At 53.7% G+C, this 19,381-nt stretch overlaps 1 protein-coding gene across 1 annotated transcript; it reads right to left on the bottom strand.

Annotated features, from left to right (window-relative positions):
• Nucleotides 1-10,957: 10,957 nt before the first annotated feature.
• Nucleotides 10,958-14,437, bottom strand: PIM1 (Pim-1 proto-oncogene, serine/threonine kinase). The gene is made up of 6 exons (XM_054290782.1): nucleotides 14,269-14,437; nucleotides 14,071-14,177; nucleotides 13,914-13,964; nucleotides 13,238-13,604; nucleotides 12,456-12,632; nucleotides 10,958-12,273 (listed from the first exon to the last, which is right to left on the bottom strand). Exons 1-6 carry the CDS (start codon nucleotides 14,348-14,350, stop codon nucleotides 12,122-12,124), a joined length of 936 nt encoding a protein of 311 aa, XP_054146757.1. The 5' UTR covers nucleotides 14,351-14,437; the 3' UTR covers nucleotides 10,958-12,121.
• Between the last annotated feature and the right edge of the window lie 4,944 nt (nucleotides 14,438-19,381).

Below are 19,381 nucleotides of genomic sequence, written 5' to 3'. Positions count from 1 at the left end.
AGATGGAGCACGAGGTGGATTTCTGTGCAGGAGTGGCTTTTTGGGAAGGGTGTGGATGCAGTGGGTTTGAGTTCGCTCAGCCCAAGCCCCTGGTGATGACTTCCTTATGCTCATTATTCCTCAAGAAGAAGAAAAGGGTTTGTGTTACACGAAAACCCCAAATGTTTATGGTGAATTTCCTAAGCACGGAAGATGATGCAAGCAAGAAACATATTAAAAAAATATCACACCATGTAAAACATCCAAACCCCACCAACCTCCAATCAAACACAAAGGAAAAGATGCAGAGCCTCCTCTACAACTGACAGCAAATTCAAAACGCATTGTTTGATACAGCCCTGGGATGTCCACCAGAACACTCAACCCTGTTAGGAAATCCCTTTTATTTTGTGTATAATGTGTGTATTTAGAGCTTGCTTAATGTATTTCCTCTCTGTACTAACTTGTGATTTTTATTGCACAAATTTTTCACCAAAAAATGACTATTACTGGTCACAATTACTATGAGTGATCTCACAGTAACCCTGTGAGATGTGTGGGGCAGTGTGGTGGAAGAAATATTTATAGAGAGTGTCCAAAGTCAGTGTGGTGTGGCACAAACCCTCCAAGCTCTTCATTTCTTCCTCCACAACTTCGTGTCAGCAACAAAAGGAAAAGCTGCTTTGTAATGAAAACACTTCCTAACACTAAGATGAATCTCCTAAAAAAGAATGAAAAAGAATCTCCTACCACTGAGATGTCAGAACTTTCCGTGCCTTGTCTCCTCAAGAGAAAGGCGGCCTTCCACCTGGAAGCGTGTATTTTTAATTTAATTACGTTTCTCAGACTGTATTTTTGATTTAATTAAAGAAATGTCCATCTGGCTCTCATCCTGCACACAGTTGGTGCCAACATCCATGAAAAATGGAAAGGAGAGAATCTCTCAGCAGAGGAGATCCCACCCTGGACAAGCACAGGGCTCTGAGGTGGGACCTGCTTTGGGATGGAGCCAGGTTGGTCCTTCAGAGCTTTTCCTGCAAAAACCAAGGAATTTGCTTTGCTTGGAAGGCAAATTTGCTTCCAAGGAAGGTTGTAAACGTAGAAGGGGGAGTGAACAGGAAAGGAAAGGGAGAAACACCAAGTGCCACCAGCATTGACACTGTTGAAAGTGCAGGGATCACAGAATCCTGGGGGTGTGTGAGGTTTTGGTGTCAGAATATTTAAAATCAGAGTTTTTGGTGTCAGAAGGTGTAAAATGAGGGGTTTTGCTGTTGGAAGGTTTAAAATCAGAGTTTTTGGTGTCAGAAGGTTGAAAAATCAGAGTTTTTGCTGTCAGAAGGTGTGAAATGAGGATTTTTGGTGTTGGAAAGTTTAAAATCAGAGTCTTTGCTGTCGGAAGATTTAAAATCAGAGGTCTTTCTGACAGAAGACTTAAAATCAGAGGTTTTAATGTCAGAACATTTAAAATCAGAGTTTCTGGTGTCAGACGGTTTAAAATGAGAGTTTTTAGTTCAGGTTTAAAATCAGTTTTTGCTATCGGAAGATTTAAAATCAGAGTTTTAGGTGTTAGAATATTTAAATTCAGAGGTTTTGGTTCAGAAGATTTAAAATTGGAGGTTTTGCTGTCAGAATATTTAAAATCAGAGTTTTTGGTTCCGAACATTTAAAATCAGAGTTTTTTGTGTCAGAATATTTAAAATCGGAGTTTCTGCTGTCTGAAAATTTAAAATCAGAGGTTTTTGTTCAGAACATTTAAAATCAGAGTTTTTAGTTCAGGTTTAAAATCAGAGTTTTTGGTTCAGAACGTTTAAAATCCGAGTTTTAGGTGTCTGACCATTTAAAATCAGAGTTTTTGGTTCCGAACATTTAAAATCAGAGGTTTTGGTGTCAGAACATTTAAAATCAGAGTTTTTGATTCAGAATATTTAAAATCAGAGTTTCTGGTGTCGGAATATTTAAAATCAGAGTTTTTTGTTCCAGATATTTAAAATCAGAGTTTCTGGTGTCAGAATAGTTAAAATCAGAGTATTTGGTTCAGAACATTTAAAATCAGAGGTTTTGGTTCAAGACATTTAAAATCCGAGTTTCTGGTGCCAGAACATCTAAAATCAGAGTTTTTTTGTTCCGAACATTTAAAATCAGTTTTTGCTCGTTTGAAGTCGAGCGCCGGCAGCCCCGGCCCGGCCCCCGGCGCCCTCCCGCGGTCACGGCCGGTACTGCAGCGCCGCCGCTGCCCCGCGGAGCCTCGGAGCGCTCGGCCGGGCCCCGCCGTGTCCCGGCGGCTCGGGAGGGACGCGGGGCCGCCACGGTTGTCCCCCGGTGTCCCTCTTCGTCCCCGGTATCCCTTTTTGTCCATTTTAGTCCCTCGTTATCCCTCATTATCCCTCTTTGTCCCCCGGTGTCCCTCGTTGTCCCCTCGCCCCGGCGGGGCCGCTCTCTGTCTCCCCCTGGTGGTTGCCGGCGGTGCCGCAGCCCCGAGCCCACAGAGCCCTTCCGAGCCTTTTTTTTTTTTTTCTCTTTTTCTTTTTTTTTTGCGTTTCTTTGCCCTCGTTTGCCCCGATCTGCGCTATTTCCACGTCCTGGTCACGCTCTTTAATTGGATGTGTTACCACAAACACCAGAGGTTTACGTGCAAAAAGGAGACAGAGGAGTCTATTTTTACTTTATTCCAATAAAGGCAGAGGCCATGGGGCATTCCCCTGGGGTCTCTCACATTTTTTGAGGACACAGCCTCCTTTTTATCCCAATTTCCCTCTTTCTTTCCCCATTTCTGAGGTACTTTAGAGGCACAGACTTCCCAAAGCACCTGATACCAAAGATTCCCCTCAAATGTACAACCCTCCTTTTTCATTTTTAATTCTTATGGAATTCAAGGTTTTCCCTCATTGTTTCTTTCATCTTCCAATGTTTAATTTCATTTATCAGCAAACCTAAAGTTTATTTGTAAAGGCAAATATCTTTTTTCCATTTATCAATCAGTGGAATCCTTCCTATTGTTTCTTTTATCTCCCAGTGCTGGTTTTATCTACCAGTAGCTTGTTTGGAAAGACAAGTCCACTTTTCCTCTCACAGGGATGCTCTGGAAACCATCCTAACCCTTTGGAAATCTCACCCTCCTGGCTTTCCAGTTCTTTTGTAGAAAATCCCAAACCTGGGAATGCTGCAGGGCTCCCTGGAAGCTGCTCTGCTGCTCAGTTGCACATTAAAAACTTTCAACAAACAATTTTGTGCACAAGGAAAAGAACAAATACCAAACAAATGCAGCAATGTGTGAAGTTCCAATTTCTATAACTGCAGACAAATCACTAAGGAATCATTTAAGCACACAGTGCAGTCGTGTGGAAATAACACAGTTGTTCACAAAATGGGGTTTGTGAGGAAATACAAGCAAAGCTTTGTATATTTTATTAAAGCAAATCAATTGCAAAGAAAAACAAATGCAATAAATAAAATAAAAGTGCTCTAAAGTGCAGAATGATAACGCAGAGAGGCCGCAGGCAGGAGGGGATGGCTGATGATGGACGGGCCGGTGCTGCCGGTACCGGGCCCGCCGTGAGCCAAGGCAGCAGCGGAACGGCCCAACGGCACCGGGCCGCCATTGCAGCGAGGGAGAAGGGCCGGGGGCAGGGTGGGACGGGCTCACCGGGAGGGCGGGCGCGGGGTCGGGGCCCGATCGCCCGGGGCTGTCCGGGGCCCGATCGCCCGGGGCTGTCCGGGGCCCAGGGCCGCCATGTGCGACCCACGCGGGGCTCGCGGCACTTCCGGGTTGTCGGACAGGACGGTGTCCCCGCAGGGTCAAAAAGTGTCGTAGCCCAAAGTCATGTGTTCATGTTTTCTTCCCCGGAGCATGCCGGGAACTGAAGTCTTTCAACTCCAGGCCGCCGGGTAGGCAGGCGGTGATCGCGGTGCATGCCGGGAGATGTAGTTTTGCTGCCCGTGCAGTGACCGCATGCGCAGTAGGGCCCAGCGGGCGCAGGGGGCGCTGCAGGCGGAGCCCCCCGGCCCCCTCAGCGCCCTCGGCGGCGCCATCTTAGCTCGGGGGCGGTGACGGGGAAACCGCCCGGGAAAAGGGAATAAAATGAATCCCCTCTGCGATGGAACCGGGCTGGGAGTGTTCATCTGGGGAAGGGAGGGCTCCGGGGGCACCTGACAGCATATAGGAGCTCCAGGAGATGGAGCTTGGACAAGGGTCTGGAGTGACAGGACACAGGGAATAGCTGCCCGCTGCCAGAGGGCAGGGATGGATGGGATATTGGGAATTAAGAATTATTCCCTGTGAGGGTGGGCAGGCCCTGGCACAGGGTACCCAGAGCAGCTGGGGCTGCCCCATGATCCCTGGCAGTGCCCAAGGCCAGGCTGGAGGGGGCTTGGAGCAAGGTGGAGTTGCCCTGGCCCTGGAGGGGGACAGCTGGAGGTGTCCCTGCCATGGCAGGGGATGGAACTGGATGAACTTAAGGTCTCTTTCCACCCAAACCATTCTAGGATTAAAAAAAAAAAAAAAAAAAAAAAACAACAACAACAACAAAAAAAAAACCAAACAAAAAAACACAAACCACTCTAAACCACTCTGATTACACACAAAATTTATTTATTTATTTCATTTATTCATTTATTATACATGGACAAGCACCACTTGCTGAGGTGTTGGCACTCTGGGGACAGACATCAGCATGCAGTGGTCAGTCAGAGCAGGCTCCTGTCCACCCTGTGCCTCTGCTTGGGAGGTGTGAAAAATGCCTATTTTATGATTGGCTTTTTGCAAATATTAAACGAATATTATACATGTTTTGTCAGAAAGTTATGCTGTATTAATGTCATCTCTATTCCATGGCCTTCCTAAGCCAGCACACCTTACCTCAGTGTTTGCATACAGATGCAGACTATGTGAGGTTTCTAAGTTTTGAGAATTCTTTACAGATCCATTTCTCACAGCAGTGGGAGTGGCTCTGCTCTGGGGGGCTGTACCCCAACATTCCTGTGGGGTTACACAGGAGCTCCTGACCCTGGCCTGGCATCCCTGGGGTGCCCTGGGGCAGGACCTGCTGCCTTCTGTCCTGCCCCTGGGTCATGGTGACAAACCCTGGGGTGTGAAAAGGGCAATGCAGCCCTGGGGAAGGCCAGGAAAAACCCACCCACGAGTGGGGAAAAACCTGTGTTTATCCTTCAAAAACCCCAATCGTGAGCCAGGGCAAACAAGGGGAGAGGAGCAGCCTGAGCCCTTTGTGCCTGCGAAAACCAGACAGAGCCCAGGTTCTGAAGCTCCTCTGCTGCCCTTTAAAAGTGTTTTTGTCACACTGGCTCCATGTCAGCCCCCAGCAGGGGCAGTGCAGGTGCTGGAGGCTGTCGGCAGAGCCAGGAGCTCCTGTTTCACAACATCCATCTCCTGCCAAACCTGGCAGTGATGGAGAATGAATCCCATCGCTCCCAGCCAAGGGGGAACCTCCAGAGCCTGGTGGCCTCACCTGCACTTTGGGTCTGGAGGAATGTGCCAGGAATTCAACCACGGAATTATTTAGGCTGGAAAAGACCTCTGAGATCATCCACTCCAAGCTTTGACTGTTCCCCACCTCAACAACTAGACCAGAGCGCTGAGTGCAGTCCTTTCTTAAACACAAAATTCACCTTTGACTAAGCCCTAGGGAAGAAGAAGCCTTTCAGGAGGGCTGGAAGCACTCAAAAAAAGGGAAGAAATATTCAAAATGAGGGGAGGCCAGGAAAAAAACCCACCCATGAGTGGGGAAAAACCTGTTCCCCACCTCGACGACTAGACCAGAGCACTGAGTGCAGTCCTTTCTTGAACACAAAATTCACCTTTGTGAACTTAGGGTGAAGGGAAGAAGAATCCTTTCAGGACACGGGAGGGCTGGAAGCACTCAAAGAAGGGAAGAAATATTTAAAGTGAGGGGACTAAAAAAAAGGAAATATTCAAAATGAGTGGATTTTCTGCAAAGCCGCTGGGACTGACAGCAGAGGGCGGCACGGGCTCGTTGCGATGTCTCTGCACCTGCCGTGTTCCCCGAGCTGGCGATTTCTGCCTTTTCCCTCTCCATCCATCTCCAGGGTACGGGAGATATTTCGGGGGGCAGAGCGAGCCCTGCTTCGCTGACAACAACCCCAGCATCTCCAGCAGCTTTCGATTCTGAACGAGAATGAAACTCGAGACAGAAGAATCGGTTCCTTTTCCCATCCTGAAGCTAAAGCAGAGAAAAGAAACTTCAGAGCTGGCAAAAATATCGCATTTGAGGGTACCCAAGTGTGATATTTGAGGGTACCCAGCTGCGGGCAGAGCAATGCCCTCCTGGCCAGAGGGGCTGGGTTGCAAAGCGAAGTTTCCAGGAAGGAGCTGGGTGGGGATGCTGCTCCTTCCAGGCGGAGTTCAAAACCCCAGGGGTATTTATCACACATTACACATCCAGCAATGTTATCACAAATCCCCTCATCCCGTAACGCGGCTGCAAACTCTGGGAAATGGGATCCATCCCCCGCGGGAGCTGGGCACGGACAGTGTGTCCGTCTGTCCGGGAGTCACTTTTAGCATCTGTGAATGATTGCAGAGCTCCTCTGGGTCCTGCTGCCCCCTCCCTGCGGGCAGGCTGGGCTGGATTTGCTGTTCCTCCCCAGTTTGAGTGCCCGATGCTTCCTGGAGTTTCCCCTCCCGCTTTCCCACAGCAATTCACACATCTCCTCCCGCTCCGCGTGTTTATTGGCTTTATCTAGGCTTTGTTTGGAAACACCCTGCTAGAGCAACAGAGGAGTGACCCCGGCGAGGGTGGGGGGCTCATTGTCTGCTCTGCCCACATCCTGCTCGCTCCCCAAAGGTGAGAAACTCACCCGGAGGGTGAAATCAAATTCCTTGGCACTCACAGCTGCACCTTGATTAAGTGAAGCAGGAGTTGATTAATGAAGGCAAGAACCAAACTGGGCCAAATCTGTGTGCTTTGAGGGGGATGTACACACACCTGGGCACCCTGAGAGTGTGGGTATCCTACAGGGAGCAATCTACTCCACAGAGTAACCTGGCACCGAGCCTGGGGCTGCCATGGCACATCCCTGCTGCACACTTGGTTAGATTCTCCTAGGGCTCCTTCTGATGCTGAGGCCCCAGCCCTGCCTGCCCATTTCAGGGAAAGAGATGGAGAATTTGGGGTGACCTGCAGTGACATTTTGCCACTGCTGTTTCTCTCACAGCTTTCTCAGAGGGTGAGATCTCCATCCCGACACCCGCTCGCCCCTCGTATTCACACACGTGCCTCTGTGGTGTTTGAGGGCCGCTGAAGTGGCTGCTGCAGTTTGTAACAGGAGATGTTGTTTCATTTTTGGGGTTGCTTAACCCCCTCCTAACTGTAATAAACCCAGTGAGTAAGGGCACAAAAATATTGCCCTGGAGGTAGGGGACCAAAAGCTTGGAAAGGGATGAAAGAAACACTCCCATTACAGCTTTCAAAATATGTTTCTCTCGCTGAAGCTGCTAAATTTGACTCAACTTTACACGCTGGAAAGGTTTTGCGGTTGGTTTGGGGTTTTTTATGGTGAATAAGTGTTTTTTCCTCTTTAAAACCCCCACCAACTCGCAGGCTGAGCGATGCAGTTTCGATGTGTCACGGAGGCAGGGTGAGCGCAGCTCTGCTCTTGGCAGAGTCACTGCAAACCCCAAAACATGAGACTCTGCTCTGGAGTGGGGCTCCAGGTGCCTGAAACCAGCACCTGCCCCCCTGGCTGTCCCAGCGGGCTGGGGGTGTCACAGGAGGGCAGGGAAGGGACAAGTTTCAGCCTGGTTTCACACTGAGAGGGGGCAGGGCTTTGGTGTGAGCTCCTGCAGGATTCAATCCCCAGCCCAGGGGACGTGGGGACACCGGGGGATTAAAGCTGGGAGCTCCTGCTGCAAATCTCAGCCTGAGGAAAGAGGGCAGGGGAAAGGAGGTGAGGCCAGGCTACACCACAAAAGATCTCCAGCAGGTTGGGTCGCTGTGCCTCAGTTTCCCCACATGGAGATGATGCTGTTGCCACACAGGCTGCTGGCAAAGGGCTCAGACTGATTTCCACAAGGGTTCATTCCCGGGGAGCTGGAGCCCTGGGACATGGTTTGCTGATAATTCACTCCGACCTAAGACCTCAGGCAGGAGTCGAAAATAGCTCCTGTGACTCACTGTGCCAAGAAGGCCAAAGGGTTTGAGACAGAGCCTCGGGGACACCTGGATGTTTTCCTCAGGATAGGGAGGTGGTGAGGTGCCACCTCTGAGTTTCTGGCTCTTCAGGTCCCTGTGGTGAGCCCAGGCCCTGCTCCCCAGGTATTTTCTCCTTGGTGCTCATCTGCCTTTCTCCAGCCATGGCAGAAGTTTGGCTGTTGCTCATCTCCCATTCCAGAAATGATGTGTAAAACATAAATGTCCCTTTTGCTCCCCTAGCTGGTCCTTCCTGCATCACCAAACACCTGAGCTGGGGATGGATGTCTGCAGAAAGGCACAGGTGAGATGAGTGCTGGCCCTTTGAAAGATCTCAGTCATCTGTGAGATCCCAGTGCTCCCAGAACTGGAGTCCCAACAGCCTGAAATCTCCTCCTGGTGCTGCTTCATTGTTTTTTTCACAATTTCTGCATTGTGGGTGCTTTGACTGCTGACACAGGGGAGCAAGAAAAATTTGTGAAAGGGAGGTGGGAGAGCAGTGCTGCCTCTGAGTCACCTCCTAATGGGTAACTCCTGTGTTTTCTTCCTTTCCTGTCCTCAAAGTGCAGGAAATATCCCCTCAGCAAGGAAAAATGAGGGGTGAAAAAGACTGTTCTTTCCCCCAGGCCCTGAGTGCAATGGTGATGGGCAGCCTGGAGGGGAGAGCAGGTAACTGATGCTGCAACTGCCCATCTTTGCTCTCCCATCACCCCTGTGGCAGAGACCTGGGACATGAATCTGGTGGCTCTTGTCCTCATGAAGGTGTCACTGCTCAGGATGGTGCTCAGGGAATCAAACATGCACTGATCCTTTTCCAGAGAGGCTTGGGACACAAATCTGGTGGCACTTACAGTGTGCATGTATTGCTGCTCAGCACTGTTGGTGCACTGGGATCACACACACACCAGTCCAACACTCAGACAGGACAATCCCCATAGCCAGCAGCATCTTGGGGACACTCTGGCTCTGTCCTGTGCTGCAGCACAAACTTGGGGGTGACAAAATCAGCAGCCACAGGCGGAAACCGAGGGACTATCAGCAGCCAGCTCCACTTGGGACCTGCAGAGTTTTCTAAGAAACACCGCAACAGTCGTGAGCGCGTACGGGAAGGGTGGGCCAGGCTGCAGCGGGGCTGTGATAGTGCTCAGGGGCACGCTGCCCACACGAGGGGCTCCAAGGGGTAGCTGGAGGTGTGCTGGGGATGTTTGTGTTTGTGTCAGAGCAGCTTCCTGGATGGTCTTGAGTGGAAAAGAGAGCGAGGAGGGTAGATCTAAACCGCATCTCAAAATAGGCCCGAAGTTTGACGGCGTTTGGAGCTGTGCTTCCTGCTTCGAGCAGCCCCAAGGAGATGCAAGATGCAGCTGAGTGAAATAGGAAAAAAAAAATAAAACAAGAAATAAAAAAGCAAAACAAACAAACCTACTTAACACTTTCTTCACCGAGGCAGAGACACAGACATGATAGCAGGTCACTCCACGAGGCTGGGATGTGGCTCCAGGAGCCCTCATTCCCTCATAGCAGCACCATGGCTTGGAAAGCAGGACAGGAGAGCCCTGGGTGAGCTGGGGAAGGGACTGCTCACCAGACATGGGGATATTAAGGAAAAAGCATGGAGCAAGCCAAGGAAAGGAGGATCCTGTTGTGTCAGATCTGGGGACTTACACTCACCTATAGCCTTGCTGAGGAAGGAACTGCTCACTGGACACAGGGATATTAAGCAAAAGCCTTGGAACAAGCCAAGAAAAGGAGGGTCCTGTTGTGTCAGATTGGGGGATTTGCACTCACCTATAGCCTTGCTGAGTAAGGGACTGCTTACTGGACATGGGGATATTAAGGAAAAAGCCTTGGAACAATGAAAGGAGGATCCTGTTGTGTCAGATCTGGGGACTCGCAGTCACCTATAGCCTTGCTGAGGAAGGGACTGCTCACTGACATGGGGATATTAAGGAAAAAGACCTGGAGCAAGCCAAGGAAAGGAGGGTCCTGTTGTGTCAGATCTGGCCTGGGGACTTGCAGTCACCTATAAAAAGGGAAATCTGCCCCTTCCCTGGAGCTGACACAGCCCTGTGCACGCAGCAGCAGCTGCTCCAGGTCACGCAGAAACAGGGCTCCAAAATTCAACACATGTAAACTAATTAAAAAAAAAAAAAACAAAACCCCAAACCAAGATAAGAAAACACACAAACAAACATCCCTGAAGTGCCGCAGAGCTGGAAATGGGGTTTGACAGTTTGAGAGGGTAAAAAACTCGACCGCTGCTGACTGATAGTGACCGACTTCTCGTAATCCTCACATCAGCTTCCTCTGCTGCGCTGCGTTGGGGCTGGAGGTGGGGACAGCCCGCTGGCAGCTTCCTGCACCCACCAGCCCCCGGCATGCAACACCAACAGAGCCGGAGCAACAGGATCTGCCTTGCCCAAATTGAATTTGGCTGACAACATCCGGCGTTTCGTAAGCAAGCTTTGATGTTTGTTTACTCGCCAGCTCCAGCACATGCTCGGCACCAGCCTGAGGATGAATGGGAGAAAAGGGCTCAGCACCTCTTTGATCTCTCCCAGGAGAGCTGCCAGTGCTGGAAACACCCGGTGCAGGGACGGATCTGGCTGTGCCCATGGTCTGGCTGGTCCCAGTTTGTGCTGGCATGGGATTTTTGGAGCCAAGATCCCTGGAGTAGCCATGGTGTGGTCACTGGTGCCCCACAGCTCCCAGCATATCCTCCATCCCACCCCACAGCAAAGGAATGTCTCCAGCACAGCAAGTGTTTTGTTTTTATTTAAAACCGCATAAAAAAAATAAGATTTCTCAATTCCCCTGTACAATATTAACTATTAACAAAACCTGCTGGCTACACACGTGGTTACAGGTACAGCCTGGACAGTGCAGACAGCCTGGGCCAGCGCCCCCCTCCCCAGCCCCAACAACAAGACACCCGTGGAAAAAACCCAAATTCATCTGCAAACTGAGTGCACGTGGCAAGGAAAGAACAGCACCCAGAACTATGTACACAGACAGCTGGGGAGAAGCTGCCACCCCACACCTCCACCAGACACCCAGTGGAAACACAACAGGCCCAGGGATGGACACAGGACAGAAACAGAGGGAAAACCTGCATGGAAAACCGGGGGATCAGCAGCTGTAGAAGCAAGGCATGGGCTGGAAACCCACATGAATTATAAATAAATAAATAAGTTATCCTAGCGACTAGAACTCTTCCTTTAAAAAAAAACAAAACAAACAACAAATTTATGAAAATAAATTAAAAACAAAAACTGGAAATGAGAAAAAAAAGGCAAAAATGTTATCACTATTCACAACTGTACATCAAGCTTTGCTCCTGTAGAGCTATGTACACATTTACAGCTGTTGGTTTGCATTGTTTGTGCATTTGTGAGGGCACAGAGAAGCAAAGAACCCCAGAAAACCCGTGTGGGATGGAGGCACAGGAGGCGAGGCATAACCCACTTGGTTCCCAAGCATCTTCTGACCCATTTCCTTTTTGAAAAAGAAAAAGGAACTATAGGCCCAGGCGGGTCAGAAAAGCAGCACTGTAGGAAAAGTCAAGTCTTTCCTGCAGCACAGCTCAGATCAAACAGAAGGCACACAAGCATGGGGCAGGGAGAAGGGACAGTGAGAAGGGACAGCCACTTTGCCACAGGCCCTGCCCTCCCACAGTTTTCCCCCACTGAAGCTTTTCTTGCAGTCAGGTCATCCAATTCAGCAGGTCAAGATGACACTTGAGAGCCTCCAAAACCAGTCCAAAAAAAAAATTACTGTAAAATCTCAGAAGAGACAAAGTTCAGATGGAGTCCAGGACAGCTGGCTTGGATGGTGGCTACCAGAACTTGGAAGAGCAGGTCCCCAGCCCAGCTCCAGGGCAGGATGTACACATTCCCATCTGAGGATCCCTGCTCAGCGTTATGGTCAGGATGAAAAAGTCTGGTTTTCTTTGCTTCTTATGACCAGGAGCTGCATGGAGCTTGTTACTTGTCAGGCTCCTGGATCAAACTGTGCAGGGTGATCTCAGCTGGTTCCAGGTGAATGTCCTGCAGCCAAGAATGGTTGAAAATGTCTTCCAAGGACGGCCTGTCCGAGGGGCGCATGGACAAGCACCACTTGATGAGGTGTTGGCACTCTGGGGAGAAATCAGCAAGCAGTGATCAGTCAGAGCAGGCTCATGTCCACCTTGTGCCACCATCTGAGCTGTGCCCACCTTCTGCTTGGGAGGAGAGCAGCATGGCAGCACATGTGCCCCTCCTGCAGAGCTCCCGGGGAGCTGCAGCCTCCCCCATGCACATCCCCAAGCCGGGTACCCACCGAGAGAGATGCGCCGTCGGAAGAAGAGCTGGCCCCGGATGATATCCTCATCCTGCTCGAAGGGAACATCCCCACACACCATGTTGTACAGCAGCACACCCAGGGACCAGATGGTGGCTGAGTGGCCGTGGTAGCGGTGGAAGCGGATCCACTCCGGGGGGCTGTACACGCGTGTTCCTGCGGGGCACAGCAGCTCGTCAGCCCTGGGCACAGCATCCCCGGCACCCGGCGTGACCCGCCCGCCTTCCCGCCAGCACGTGACTCTTGTTTACAAACTTTGGGTTGTAAAAGGAAGGCGCGGGTGCCAGAAGAGGGCAGCAGGGCCCAGGAAAGGCCCGGCCGTTACATGCGAGGAAAAAACCCACCTACGGGTGGGGAAAAACCACGCCTTCCCCCGCTCCGCGCAATGGTAAAAAAATAAAATTTAAATTATAAACTAAGGTAAACAAGCGGAGAGGAGCAGCCCCAGCCCTTCCGCACCTGCAAACTAAACCGGCCGGTGCTCGGGTTTTGCAAACCCTCCCTTCTGCTCCCCCCTCCCCAGGGTGTTTTTGTCACGCTGGCTTCCCCCGCCCCAGCCCGAGCCAGCCCGGGTGACGGAGGCTGTCAGCAGGGCCGGGAGCCGGCTCCCGTTTCACAACATCCTCCCCGTGCCAAACAGAACTTGGCAGCGGCTGCAGAATTCATGCCGGCCCCCCCCCCCCCCCGGCACGGGGAAACCTCCGGAGCCCGGTCCGGCCGCGCAATGCCCGGCACCGGGAGTGCACCGGCTATGGGCTCACCGTCAAACTGCGTGTAGAGCGTGTCCTTGAGGAAGGTGCCCGAGCCGAAGTCGATGAGCTTGAGCTCGCCCGTGGCCAGGTCGAGCAGGATGTTCTCGTCCTTGATGTCGCGGTGCAGGACGCCGCAGTTGTTGCAGTGCCGCACGGCCTCCAGCACCTGGCGGAACAGCCCCCGCGCCATCTCCTCGGGCAGGAACCCCCGCTCCGTGATGAAGTCAAAGAGGTCCTGAGACGGCTCCGGACGCTCCATCACCACCACGAAGCTGTCCGGCAGCTCGAACCAGTCCAGGAGCTGGATGACGCCGTGGAAGCCGGAGCCCACCTTGTTCAGGAGCACGATCTCCAGAGGGACGCGGCTGCCGCCGGGCTGCGGGGGCACCACGCTGCCATCAGCGGGGCTGAGCCACCCCCGCCCGCGGCAAGCCCGGGTGTTCCCCTGCCCGCTCCCACCGATCCGGGGGATGCTCCGGTGTCTCCCTGCCCGCTCCCACCGGTGCTGGGCATCCCGGTGTCCCCCTGCCCGCCCCCATCGGCGCCAGGCATTCCCGGCCCGGGATGCTCCGCGTCCCCCGGTGACCCCACACCGCTCCCCCCGCGCCGTCCCGGTTTCCACCCTCCCGTCTCTGCTCATCCCCGCCCGGCACGCTGGGTTCTCCCGCTGGCCCCGCTCACTCACCAGCTCTCCCCACTGCGAGATGCGGTCCCGGGCCACGCGTTTGATCGCCACCTGCGAGCCAAGGGGAACGGCGGGATGAGCTCGGCGCCGGGATGAGCTCGGCGCCCGCCCCGCCGAGCCCCCTCCCGCTCCGCCCGCCGCCAGCCCCGCCACTTACCGGGGCGCCGTCCGAGAGGCGGATCCCCGAGTAAACGCTGCCGAAGCCGCCGCTCCCCAGCAACGGGCCCACCCGGTACAGCTGCTCCAGCGGCTCCTTCTCCTTCCCTGAGGACGAGACCCGCCCGTCAGCGCTCCGCCCGCTGCCCCGGCCGGCCCCGAGCCGGGACGGGCACCCCCCACACCGGCCGTCCCTCACCTGGCTGTATCTTGGCGGGGTGCAGCTCGCCGGCGGTCCCGGAGCGGAGGTGCGCCAGCGAGGTGATTTTGGAGAGCAGCATGCCGGCGTTGGGGCCGGTGGCGGTGCTGGGGCCGGTGGCGGCACCTGCGGCGGGGCGCGGGGCCGGGCAGGGCTGTGAGGGCGCTGAGGGCAGGGCAGGGCGGGCTGCGGGCGCGAGCGGCCGCTCCGCGCGAGGCCCGGCCGCGTGTGGCGCGCGGCCCCTGCCGGCCCCGCGAGCCGCAGGGGCCGGGGGCGGGGCCGCACGCCCCGCGGGGCGTGGCTACGCATAATAACCACGCCCCTCTTAGGCCCGGCGGCCAATGAGGAGCGGGCGCGGCGGCGGCGCGCGCGGGCAGCGCTGCCCGGGCGGCCCCGCGCGGTCACGGGGCCACGCCCACGGGCACGCCCAGCGGCGCCGGTTCGCGCGCTGCGTTTTCCCGGGAATCGCCGCTTCCCCCGTGCCCGGCGTCCCCCGGGCTCGCCCCGCCGCTCCGCTCTTCCGCTCTTGCTCCATCACGCGCCAACCAGCGCGTGAACTTTTCCCCTTTCCAGTAAAAGTGGCCATGTGGCCCTTCCTTCCAGCTGCGGGCTCTTGACTAATATCGCTGTTTTTTAGGGTTTTTTTAACCCCCACCTTCACCCCCCCCGCGTCTTCTTTTTTCCGCAGAAGTCGCTGGCTGAGATGCCTCCCCGAGTTCCAGAGATAAGATAAATAATTTACTGGATGGAGATCTCTGATTACTCACTCTATTAGCATTTGGAGCAAAGAGCTCCAGCCACTGGGAGCTGAATTATTCCAGACAAAGCCCATCTGGGCTCCTGCTCCTAAGCAAGACTGAAGGGTTCTTGGCATCCCATACATACTTGTGGGATGAATTGCTTGAAATCGAATGGGGTTTACTGGAAATGCTGGTGAGATCCTATCCCCTTTAGTGTTAAGAAGAAGGATTAAATACAACCAAGATGCACCCCCCCAAACTGGGGTTTGGAGCTGTGGCCCAGCCCTTGCAGTGACCGGGAAGGACTCGCCACCACAGCTGCTGCTTTTAGATTTACCCAGAATGTGACACATCCTCTTTCTGGGGCTGAGCCAACCAAAAACTGGAAAATCTACCTTCCGTTTTACCCAGAAAGTGACATTTTTTATTTAGGGAAAAGTGTGGAAAATCTGACACAGCACCTCCATTCCTCTTTGTTTAAAATATATCATTGTTAAAAAAAATATTTAATATATTGTTGTTGCAATTCGAGGTGATGCAAGCTGAGAGTGGGGCAGAGGGGCAGGCAGTGCCTTATTCCCAGCCCTGACGCCTGGGCACATTTGGGACAACTGGTTCTGCCAGTCGCTGCTCAGCCGTGGGATGAGGTGACTTAGCATTTGGCCCCAACTCATTATCAAATTCCTTGCCAGGATGATGAAAGGCACCGAAGGGGACCTGTTGACAAACAGAGCTCGCCGGGCTTTCCCGGGGGCTGCCTGTCCCTGACTCCTCAGAAGCAGCTCTGCCCAAACCTGCTCATTAGCGTCGCAGGGAGCAGCAGCGTGCCTTGCAAGCGCCATGAGCTGGGGCCAAAGTCATCCTCGTGCGTGAACCTGCCCAGCTGCTGCACTGAGTCAGCACCGGCTCCTCCTGCTGGCAGCAGGGCTGGGTCCCCTTGGGTCGGGGAAACCCCTCCTGGCTGAGGAGAGCTCAAGGTTGGGTCCCTTTGGGCCAGGGAAATCCCTCCTGGCAGGTGAGGGGAGCTCTTGGAGCAGGGAAACCCTTCCTGGCACAGAGGAGCTCAGGGCTGGGTGCCCTTGGGTCAAGGAAACCCTTCCTGGCCGGCCAGAGAGCTCAGGTTTGGATCCCTTTGGATGGGGAAATCCCTCCTGGCAGAGGAGAGCTCAGGGTTGGGTCCCCTTGGATGGAGGGAACCCCTTGGATGGGGAGAACCCCTCCTGGAAGAGGAGAGCTCAGGTTTGGGTCCTCTTGGAGCAGGGAAACTCCTCGTGGCAGAAAGGAGCTCAGGGTTGGGTCCCCTTGGATGGAGGGAACTCTCCTGGCAGAGAGGAGCTCAGGTTTGGGTCCTCTTGGATCAGGGAAATTCCTCCTGGCAGAGAGGAGCCCAAGTTTGGGTCCCTTTGGAGCAGGGAAAGCCCTCCTGGCAGGTGAGGGAAGCTCAGGTTTGGGTCCCTTTGGATGGGGAAATCCCTCCTGGCACAGAGGAACTCAGGGTTGGGGCCTCTTGGATGGGGGAACCCCTTGGATGGGGGAAACTCCTCCTGGCAGGTGAGGGGAGCTCAGGGCTGGGTCCCCTTAGATTTGGGATGCCCTTCTGGCAGAGGGGAGCTCAGAGTTGGGTCCCCTTGGAGCAGGGAAATCCCTCATGACAGAGGGGAGCTCAGGGTTGGGTCCCTTGGATTGGAGAAGCCCTCCCAGCACAGGGGAGTTCAGAGTTAGGTCCCTTTGGATGGGGAAACCCCTCATGGCACAGGGGAGCTCAGGTTTGGGTCCTCTTGGATCAGGGAAATCCCTCCTGGCAGAAAGGAGCTCAGGGTTGGGTCTCTTTGGAGCAGGGAAACCCCTCCTGGCAAGTGAGGGGAGCTCAGGTTTGGGTCCCCTTGGATTTGGAAACCCCTCCTGGCAGAGAGGAGCTCAGGGTTGAGCCCCTTTGGGTTAGAAAACGCCTCCTGACAGAGGGAAGCTCAGGTTTGGGCCCTTTTGGATGAAGGAAACTCCTCCTGGCAGAGGGGAGCTCAAGGTTGGGTCCCCTTGGATTTTGGAACCCCTCCTGCTCCCTGTCCTGGCCACGTGGAGCTGGGAGGCAGGCACACTTCCCAGCCATGTCCATCTCTCTCCAGATTCACCCAGCCAGATGCATTCCTGTTCCCAAAATTACCCCAAAGCAGGGTTGGGAGTCACCTTTCCCCCTCAGACACTCACCTTTCCCTGCCAGCCCGGGTGAGGCCACGGGGATGTGTCAGAAATTCAAACTAAAACAAAACAAAACCCATCCTGCTGCTCTCACCCACTTTGCCCTCATCCCTGGGCATCTCTTCTCTCCCCATCCCTGTTCCCCTGGGGTGAAACCCGCCGAGGATGAGGATGAGGATGGTGGGTGCAGGACAGCAGTGAAATCCCTAAACATGGGAGATGTCCTGCGGGTCCTGCCCTGCCCAGAGCTGCCCTGTCCATCCTGGAGCATCCCCAATTCCTGCCCTGAGGCCTCGGGGAGCAGTTTGCAGCCCAGAGGAGACTCCACAGCCCTTGCAAGGAGAAAAAACCCAACCAGAGCCACGCTGGGGGAGAAACGGGACCCTGGGGTGGCAGGTCTGGGGGAGAGGAGCTCCCAGCAGACATCAAAAGATCAGTTCTGAGCCCTGCAAACAATCCCGGCAGCTTTCAGGCTCTTCAGCGGCATTCCAGTCTAACCGGGGCTGCCTTGCATGATAATCAGGCTTAATTACTGCTTTATCGCTTGATTGCCGTGCTGGGCCCTCGGAGCTGCAGTGTTGCTTTCGCAGTTTACTTTTTGTATTTCCTCCCCCTCGCCTTCCCCGCCAGCACAATTAGCAAATAGGTGAGAACGGGGAAGGGCCGGGGCGATGCCCAGCAGGGAGAGAGAGGCTCGGGGGTGAGGGGATTGAATTCAGGTTTGCGCCGATGTCCTGGAACAAACCAGCAAGGTCAAAGCCCCACGGGCATCCCCCGGTGAGGATGCGGGGCTGTGAGTGCCGTGACACACACGAGGGAGGGCTGTGGTTCCCTTTGAGTCACTGCCTGACCTTGGCTGGGTCTGGCCCTGGCTCCCCCAGCTCGGGGAACCGGCTGGTCCAGGGCGTGGGGCACCCAAAATGTTCCCAGATGTTCCCAAAATTACCCCAAATGTTTCCAAAATGACCCCAAATGTTCCCGAAATTACCCCAGATGTTCCCAAAATGACCCAAAATGTTCCCAAAATTACCCCAGATGTTCCCAAAGTGACCCCAAATGTTCCCAAAATGACCCCAAATGTTCCCAAAATGACCTGCGGGTCCCCAGAGGAGCCCGAACCCTTCCCTGATAAAAGCTGGGGAAAAAAAGGATTTGAGGTATCTCAGCAATGCCCCATGAGGAGGGCACCGAGCCCTTTGCCCACCTTGGCTTGTCCCAGCCTGGCAGAGCTGGGAGAGGAGAGGAGAGGAGAGGAGAGGAGAGGAGAGGAGAGGAGAGGAGAGGAGAGGAGAGGAGAGGAGAGGAGAGGAGAGGAGAGGAGAGGAGAGGAGAGGAGAGGAGAGGAGAGGAGAGGAGAGGAGAGGAGAGGATGCTCCTACCCACCCACAGTGAGTGATCCCTGGTGGCACCGGGTTTGTGCCACCGCTGGGACACCCCCTGTGTGTCACCACCTGCTCTGAGTCACCCTACAAACACTGTAAGGTGCTCTGAGATGTCACATTTGGAAATGCAATCAAATGTGGGCATGTTCCTGGTGTGGCAGGGAGGGTGAGGGATATCCCTGTGGGATGAGGCCAAGCTTGGGGTGCAAGGTGTCCCCCCAAGAGAGGGGAGGGCTGGGGTCCCCTGGGTTTGGATCATGAGTGCTGGGAGCCATGAGGCTCTGCCTGGGTGCTGCTTTCCCTCCTCATCCTCATCCTCAGCGTCCCCCCAGACCCAGCAGGGACCACAAGGTGACACCTTGGGGACCACACGCCACATCCTGGGGCTGGAATCTCCCGAGCACAGGGAGGAAAAAGGTCCTGGCTGGGCCTTTCCTGCTGCAGCTCCCCAAAACCCCCTCAGCACCCAATCCCAGGACTTTGGGTGCCAATTCCCACCAGACAGTGATGGGAGCAGGGCAGGAGGTGCTGAGACCCATCCTGCTCCCCGGGTGCGGATTTCTTCTTAATAATTATATATTTTTTAATTTGTGCTGATTTCTTCTTAATAATTATATTTTTTATTTGTGCTGATTTCTTCTTAATAATTGTAATTTTTTTAATTTGTGTGGATTTCTTATTAATAATTATAATTTTTTTATTTGTGTTGATTTTTTCGTAATAATTGTAACTTTTTTTAATTTTGGCGGATTTCTTAATAATTATATTTTTTATTTGTGCTGATTTCTTCTTAAT

The sequence above is a fragment of the Melozone crissalis genome, unplaced genomic scaffold, assembly GCF_028551555.1.
Source record: "Melozone crissalis strain CALT ecotype California unplaced genomic scaffold, PUWL_Pcris_2 ptg000086l_1, whole genome shotgun sequence".
In the NCBI taxonomy this organism is placed as follows: domain Eukaryota; kingdom Metazoa; phylum Chordata; class Aves; order Passeriformes; family Passerellidae; genus Melozone; species Melozone crissalis.
The sequence above is the reverse complement of the archived record's forward strand: the minus strand, read 5'-3'. Positions and strand labels throughout refer to the sequence as shown.

Excerpts from the sequence above, each read along its gene's own strand:
- PIM1 (XM_054290782.1), bottom strand. The coding sequence starts at position 14,350 with ATGCTGCTCTCCAAAATCACCTCGCTGGCGCACCTCCGCTCCGGGACC. Across the intron at positions 13,605-13,913 it reads TCTCGCAGTGGGGAGAGCTG|CCCGGCGGCAGCCGCGTCCC; the intron begins GTGAGTGAGCGG and ends GTGCCCCCGCAG. Across the intron at positions 12,274-12,455 it reads CCGACGGCGCATCTCTCTCG|AGTGCCAACACCTCATCAAG; the intron begins GTGGGTACCCGG and ends ATTTCTCCCCAG.